Source organism: Thamnophis sirtalis, unplaced genomic scaffold, assembly GCF_051295495.1.
Source record: "Thamnophis sirtalis isolate CommonGarterSnake01/CBP01778 unplaced genomic scaffold, rThaSir2_p1.2 scaffold_4, whole genome shotgun sequence".
Lineage (NCBI taxonomy): Eukaryota > Metazoa > Chordata > Lepidosauria > Squamata > Natricidae > Thamnophis > Thamnophis sirtalis.
Window position 1 is genome coordinate 128,895,134 of NW_028261384.1, and position 8,320 is coordinate 128,903,453.

At 39.4% G+C, this 8,320-nt stretch overlaps 1 protein-coding gene across 1 annotated transcript; it reads left to right on the forward strand.

The window, feature by feature from the left end:
• The first annotated feature begins 1,733 nt into the window (after positions 1–1,733).
• On the forward strand, positions 1,734–8,320 carry LOC106554734 (vomeronasal type-2 receptor 26-like). Its single transcript, XM_087714814.1, has 5 exons — positions 1,734–1,888; positions 2,250–2,541; positions 3,104–3,964; positions 7,100–7,226; positions 7,419–8,320. The coding sequence occupies exons 1-5, from the start codon at positions 1,734–1,736 to the stop codon at positions 8,318–8,320; spliced, it is 2,337 nt and encodes a 778-aa protein (XP_087570940.1).

Here is an 8,320-nt window from a genome sequence, read left to right on the forward strand (position 1 = left end):
CAGCGGCTTTCGATACCATCGACCATGGTATCCTTCTGCGACGACTGCGGGAGGTGGGAGTGGGAGGCACTGTTCTGCAGTGGTTCTCCTCCTACCTCTCGGACAGGTCGCAGTCGGTGTTGGTCGGGGGGCAGAGATCGTCCCTGAGGCCCCTAACATGTGGGGTGCCCCAGGGTTCGGTCTTATCCCCCCTACTATTTAACATATACATGAAACCGCTGGGCGAGATCATTCGGAGGCACGGGATAAAATACCACCAATATGCGGACGATACGCAGCTGTATCTGTCCGCCCCGTGCCAACTCAATGAAGCGGTGGACGTGATGAACCAGGGTCTAGAAGCCGTTAAGAACTGGATGAGCGCTAACAAACTGGTACTCAACCTGGACAAGACCGAGTGGCTGTTGTGCTTCCCTCCCAATAATTTGGCTAATGTACCAACGCTTAGGCTGGGGGGTCAAATTTTATACCCCTCAGATAGGGTCCGCAACTTAGGAGTCCTCCTGGACCCACAGCTGACTTTTGACCACCAGCTGTCAGCTGTGACCAGGGGGGCATTTGCCCAGGTTCGCTTGGTCTGCCAGTTGCGGCCCTACCTAGATCGGGAGGCTCTCACAACAGTCACTCGAGCCCTTGTGATCTCTAGGCTGGAATACTGCAATGGGCTCTACATGGGGTTGCCCTTGAAGTACATCCGGCGACTACAGCTAGTCCAGAATGCAACCGCGCGAGTGATAGTGGGCGCACCGCGGTTCACCCACGTTACACCCGTCCTCCGCGAGCTGCACTGGCTACCTGTTGGTCTCCGGGTGCGCTTCAGGGTACTGATGACCACCTTTAAAGCACTCCATGGTAGTGGATCTGGGTACTTGAGAGACCGCCTTCTGCCGATCACCTCCCTACGACCAATTAGATCGCACAGACTGGGCCTCCTCCGAATCCCATCTGCCAGTCAATGCCGACTGGCGACCACACGGAGGAGAGCCTTTTCTGTTGCAGCTCCGACCCTGTGGAACGATCTCCCCGTTGAGATCCGTACCCTCACCACCATCCAGACCTTCCGCGCAGCCCTCAAGATCTGGCTCTCCCAGCAGGCCTGGGGATAGGTTTCCAATTCACCCGCCCGAGTGTTTGATTGTTGAACGAAAGTTGTGTTTTTACTATTTTTCTTTGTTCACATTTTGTTTTGTTTTTTTGACACTGCACCCCCCTCCCTTGTGGTTGTAAGCCGCCCTGAGTCCCCTCAGGGAAAAGGGCGGCCTATAAATTCCCAATAAACTCAATAAACTCATAAACTCATGGAGCTGGATTTTGATGAAAGATATCAAATATATTCCTTTGATCTGTCTTAGAACTTGTAATCCTGAACAGGTGGTTATTTTTCAGGCAATTATCAAATTCACTCCAGTTATTTTCCTTTCATCTTCCTGTCTCAAGGGAGCTTCATTATCCACCAGCAAAGCTAAAACCTTAGACAAAAATAACTTGTCATTATTTGCTCTGTAATGTAAAAAAGCAGACTATATAGGTGTGTTGGTTTTGTTCTTAGTGCTCTTGGTTGGTGCTGTAAACCAAGCAAGTGGTCATTCAAGTTAGGCTGTGCTATTCAGCCAAAAATCTATTACAAGAAAAAAATACAACAAATGAAAGACTGCAAAGTAGAAATTCTATCATGCAAACTCTCTCTATGGCTCTTAATGCTGTTGTTTAGGGCAGGTTCCGAGATTCCTAACATGAGTTGCATTGTTGGTGATCCTGTTCCAATTCTTCATAAATACTATCAATCAGGAGATGTTATTGTAGCTGCTATTTTGTCTCAAATCTATATATTTTCAAACACAATACAATTTTATGAGAAGCCTTCTACTGACTTTTTCTATGATATTCAGTAAGATACTCATTAATTTAAAACTTATTATTCAGAACTGAGTTTGATGTCTGGTGCTGGGTCTGTATTGTATTATCCCCTTTTCCATGATGACTGAAATTATTTAAAGATGTCTTGGTTGTCAGGTTCAATTAATAATGCACTGGGACTCAACAAAACTTCAGTTATTCATACTAACAAACTGCTTAGTTATTTGAGTCTTGCAAGACTAAAACCTTCCTTAGCTGCAATTTTTATGCAGTCTCATCTGATCAATTAAACCTCATCTGATGGTAGCTTTGAGTACAGTATATTTAAAGCTATGAGTTGAACAAATGTCCTGATACCAATGAGCTGTAATCAACATTTTATTTCAATTCAGGGTGGTGACTCAGCTCTACCAACACATTTTGTCTTTGGCATTTGCTATAGTGGAAATCAATGAAAATCCCCAGATTTTGCCCAATCTCACTCTGGGCTTCCATATCTTTAACAGCAATTTTATTGCAAGTTGGACATATCATGCCTCAATGGAAATATTCTCAACACAAGGCAAATTAATCCCTAACTACAAGTGTGAAATAGAGCACAATCTAGTGTCAGTCATTGGAGGACCTAATTCTGAAGTCTGTATACACATGTCAGCTATTCTCTCTATTTACAAGATTCCACAAGTAAGAGTTTCCTCCCAGGTTTTAAATCTATATCTATCTATCTAGGTTTTCCTTTAAGTTTAGTTTTCTCCCTTTGGTTTAGAAACATATATAGCAATTCCCTTTCTCCTTACAATGAACTGTTAATGAGAACCTTTGAAGAATACATTTTTCCCTTTCATGAGAAATGAAAAAAAAAGAGTAAAACAGTAGGGGAATAGTTTTGTTTGATGTTCCAACATGCAAACAGAACCATTGCATTACTGATTTTCACACATGCTATGCTGACTGAACTCATCCCAAAAGCATCATAACTTTTATTCTTAATTGAGTTCAGTCTGCTGGAGATTTTTGGTTTATCTTTTTCCAACGCATATTTCACATTTCTGTGGTATGTTCTCCTTATTACAAAGCAAGACATCTTCTTTTCAGCACATTCAGTCTACAAGTTTAGAAAATTTGATTTCATAAACTCCTTGGTGTAAGAAAGAAATGGTATTTTATTCACACATGGAAAAAGATGTAAAAATAGATTTATCTGGTTATTAATTCTCTAATACATTTTTTTCTTTACATGCTATAGTTCACCTATGGCTCTGCTTCTGAGATGAATAGGAAATCTCAAGATATTTTCTATCACCAGATGTTTCCAGATGTACACAGACAATATAAAGGGATTCTCCAGTTACTGTTGCATTTCCAGTGGACATGGATTGGGATATTATATGACAATGATAACAATGGAGAGAGATTTGTCGAGGATGCACTTCCTATGTTTTCTGAGAGAGGAATCTGCTTTGATTACGTAGAAAAATTCCCAGTAATTACATCAGTTAGTGACATTGATAAGATGGTGGTAGAGGGAATAAATCAGTATGACGTCTTAGTTAAAAGCATTGCTAATGTATCCATTGTTTATGGTGAAATTGAGACCATGGTATTTCTCAGATTGTGTTCTACATTGTCAACATATGAGGATGTATCAGTAATGGCAAAAGGAAGAGTTTACATCATGACGGCTCAGATGGAATTCACATCATTCCCCTTTCAAAAGAAGGAAGGCATAGATTTGCTTCATGGTGCCCTGTCCTTAGCAGTTCATTCAAAGGAGGTCCCGAGATTTCTTGAATTTCTTCAGTTGATAAATGCTAGCTTTGATGGAGAAGATGGCTTCATTCAGGGTTTTTGGGAAGAGGCCTTTGGATGTTTCTTTCCCAAGTCCCCAATAAACAGGCAAGGAAGGGTCTCCTGCACTGGTGAGGAGAAACTGGAGAACCTCCCAGCATCTATTTTTGAAATGAGCATGACTTCTCATAGCTACAGTGTATACAATGCAGTCTATGCCGTGGCATATGCTTTGCACAACATGCTTTCATTTCAACTGAAAAAGACAGAGCATGTCCGTAACGCAATCCATAGCTTGCTGGCTCAACACCTATGGGAGGTAATGTCTTAGACAATTAAAACTGATTAAAGTTAGGTCAATGTGTCTCATGTGTGGGATTCTATATTAAATCAAAACATATTGCTTTGGGTTATATTTCTTTTCTGCCTGGGATCATTTGTTAATTGGTTCCAGGAGGCATGATGAGTACCAAAATCAATGAGTCCCAAATATTTTTTCCCCTTAATAAACAATATAGTGTATCACAGTGGGCAACAACTAGTTTGAGTTCTAGTTTGAGTATTAAATAAACAATGAGTATCAGGACAATTTTTTTTTTGCATCGAAATGCAATGAGTACCAAATTCGATGAGTTTCAAAATAGCTGAGTACAAAGGTACCAGTACAGCTCACGTGTTTTAAAATGTCAAATGTATAGATCGGCTGATCAGGAATGGAAGCTGATTAACAAATGTGACAGAGGCCTCTTCAGAGGCAAGTTGGTTTAATTCATTGCAGTTGGTGGTGCATCAGGAACTCTACTGCCTTCATCATGGTTACTAATCACTGAATCCCAATATCATCCAAAAATGTGTTTTTATTGACAAACTGTCTCGTGTTCAATGTCTATGGAGAGTCTCGGTCATCCAGGTCGTGGTTGTCCCAAAGGTGCTGAAGAAACGTCTTGGGTGAGAAGCAGAGAATATTCAAAGAAAATCAAAAAGTCCAACTGCTTCTTGAAAAAGCACCTTTGTCAAGTGATCACTTTTTACAGAGTGGTAAGATGTGACCTTCCTAAATACGATGTGTCTCTACTTAATTCTTCCATGGCTATTATGTGGAAAGTGTAATAGTGCTTTTTCTATGTTCCAAACAACTTATTCTTCTTGTGCCATAGCCATCATTGGAGGTTGGTGATCATGTTGACAATCCAATTTTTATCAACAGCCACACAAAAAAGTGCTGTTGAGTTGTATCCAAACCAGTCTCTTAGATTTTGATGCCATGGTTTTTCTTCTTCAGGCTCATTTGCCTTCAATCTTTCCTTGGAAGATTAAGTGAAGTATGCCATATTTTTCTGGGTGTCTCACCACAGGTGAAAAATGCTTTTCCGGAATCCAAACAACTTCAATTTTACAATTAGAAATATGTTGGATCTGTGGTAGAACGACAGTCACTGATGCATCTTTCCAGAGAGTTCTGATAGGCTATTTGCCTAAGAGTTTACTCGGCATTGAGACCTAACCATACCGGCACAGATCACACACATTTACAAATAGGCATAAGCTTGTGTAGCAATACATGTCCAGCAAACAATTACTTGAGGCTTCTAAGAAAATGAATGTATTCATCCTAATTTCTCATTTTTCTTTAGAAAACTATTCTAATTCCTCTTTTCAGTCTATGTCTATTTTTTATACATGAAACAAACTTAAATGGAAAACAGCAGTATACTTAAATATATCCTTATGAATTGGAATCTCATCTCCTCTCTTCAGCTCAACCATTTTGTGAAAATAATCTCATTTAACAACAGTGTTGGGGAAACATTTTTCTTCAATCAAATTGGAGAAGTGGAAACAGGATTTGATATTATCAATTGGGTAATATTCCCAAACCTTTCCTTCCTTAGAGTCAAAGTTGGAGATATACAAGCCCTGTCTCTTACAGAAAAAAGATTTACTATTTCAGAGGAAACCATAATCTGGCCAGAGTGGTTTAATCAGGTAGGACCTGTTAAATCATTGAGTTCTATTCAAACTTTTTAAAAAAAGATTTTTTAAATTAACTCCTCTCCAACTACCTCAGAAAATACAGAGAAAATGTAGAAAGAAATGGACATAGGAGAAAGAATCCAACCAAACATGAAATATTTAAATATTTCACAGAGTATCAATATGCAGGAACCCTATATTTCAAGACAACTGTGTCATTTCTTCTTACTTAATATGCTCATGCGTTAATGTCATATTTATTCAATTGCATTCATTTATACAATGGTTTCCATCTAAAATCATTACTTAAAGATATTTTGGGGATATATTTCTTCATTTGAGTTATCGTATCCAATTAAGGTATTTCTAATTAAAAACTTCTAAGAGGAAAATAAATAATAAACAAAATATCACTGTAAAATCCTAATAAATTCAGAATATGACATTTAAATGGTATTTCATTGGTGCAGATATACATCAGGTAACCTTTCTTTTAATCTGACTCACTGACTAGCTATTAAGGGAAGTCACCCACTCCCAGAAGAATGTAATATTTTTAGAAATATTAAAAAGGCAGAATATTATATTTCCCTAAGGGTACACATGTTTCTAAAGACAGAAACTCTGAGCCTCAGCTCTTTGTCCCAAGTAGAAACTTAGGGGCTAACTTTTAGAAATGCAGATTTGGTAATCCATTCAAAACAGGATATTCTGAACAAAGGTAGGATTAACCCTCAGCCACAATAGGAATTGCCCAACAAACCCCTTCATTGCATCAGCACCTACAAAATTAGCTCTAGCCCCTATAACAATCAATAGAAAACATATTCTTGCACCTGAACAGAAAACTCAAGGACAAGGCCCCAGAGAGAGTTTAAATAACCCTCACTCTCCAATCCATGTAGCCATTTCATGTTCTTGGTGGTTCTGCTTCATCATTAAACCATCTTTCCAATCAGCCTCTATTTTCTGGTGTCTTTCTCCTCACTTGGAACTGAACCAGATAGATATTTTTTCCAACAGTATCTATATGGATTTCTGGATACACATAAACAAAATTGAAGAATTCCCCCCCCTAAAAGTTAGCAATAGCAATGACACTTAGACTTACATATTGCTTCATAGTGATTTTACAGCCCTCTCTAAGCAGTTCACAGAGTCAACCTATTGCCCCCAACAATCTGGGTTCTCATTTTACCAACCTCAGAAGGATGAAAAGCTGAGTCAACCTTGAGACTGGTAAGATTCGAACTGCTGAACTGCAGCTAGCAGTCAGCCGAAGTAGCCTACACTACTGCACTCTAGCCACTGTGCCACCTCGGCTCTTGTATAAGAATGTTATAAAGATTCTTCATTATTAAGGTATCATATATGAATTTCTTCTGAATTATTCATCTAGGAAAGCACAAGTTGCTATCAGGATTTGTAGATATGCATATTTGCAAGATGGAAAACCTTCCTCTCTTTCTTTTCTCTGTAGACAAAGCCTATTTCTCTTTGCAATGACCATTGTCATCCAGGTTACAGGAAGGCCAAAAAAGAAGGGAAACCATTTTGTTGCTATGATTGCCTTCCTTGTCCAACAGAGAAGATTTCTAATCAGAAGGGTAAGAGACACTACATAGAGGAGTGGTTGCCCAATTGTGGTCTGGGATCATGACTGATGAGCTGATGAGGTACCCAGGTGTTCATTGTGCAGTCGTCTATATGGAGAAACAGTTAAAAGAGATCTGATTATTCCTGTATCATTTTCAAGAAAGCTATCTATAGAATAAAAGCCGTTTTCTCTTTCCCTACAGACATGGACAACTGCTTTCCGTGTTCACTAGATCATTATCCAAACAAAGAGCGAAATTTCTGCCTTCCAAAATATGTAACATTTTTATCTTATGAAGAAATGCTGGGGAATATTTTTACCAGTTTTATTCTTACTTTTTCTATCATTACTATTTTGCTACTCTGGCTCTTCATTAAAAACAAGGACACCCCTATTGTGAAAGCCAACAATGAGACCCTCACCTACATTCTTCTCATCTCCCTCCTGCTCTCCTTTCTCTGTACTTTGCTATTCATTGGCCAACCTCGTCAATGGACATGCCTTCTTCGGCAAGTTACTTTTGGCATCATCTTCTCCGTGGCAGTTTCTTGCATTTTGGCAAAGACTATCATTGTAATTCTTGCTTTCATGGCTACCAAGCCAGGATCCAGAATTAGGAAATGGATGGGGAAAAGACTGGGTCTTTCTGTTGTCCTTTCTTGTTCTTTTACTCAAACCATTATTTGTACCATATGGCTATCAAGCTCTCCCCCGTTCCTGGATGTTGACATGTATTCTTTGTCAAAAGAAATGATATTGATATGTAATGAAGGGTCAACCATCATGTTCTACTGTGTCCTTGGTTTTATGGGTCTCTTGGCAATTATCAGCTTCCTGGTGGCTTTCCTGGTCAGAAAGTTACCGGACACATTTAATGAAGCCAAATTCATCACCTTCAGCATGTTGGTCTTTTGCAGTGTCTGGCTGTCCTTTGTTCCAACCTACTTGAGCACACAGGGGAAATATGTGGTGGCTGTTGAGATCTTCTCCATTTTGTGCTCCAGTGGGGGGTTACTGGCTTTCATCTTCTGCCCAAAATGTTACATTATTCTGGTGAGGCCAGATTTAAATAACAAGGAACAGCTAAAAAGGGGGAAAAACTAA

Excerpts from the sequence above, each read along its gene's own strand:
- LOC106554734 (XM_087714814.1), top strand. The coding sequence starts at position 1,734 with ATGAGTTGCATTGTTGGTGATCCTGTTCCAATTCTTCATAAATACTAT. Across the intron at positions 1,889-2,249 it reads GACTTTTTCTATGATATTCA|GGTGGTGACTCAGCTCTACC; the intron begins GTAAGATACTCA and ends ATTTCAATTCAG. Across the intron at positions 3,965-7,099 it reads TGGCTCAACACCTATGGGAG|ACAAAGCCTATTTCTCTTTG; the intron begins GTAATGTCTTAG and ends TTTTCTCTGTAG.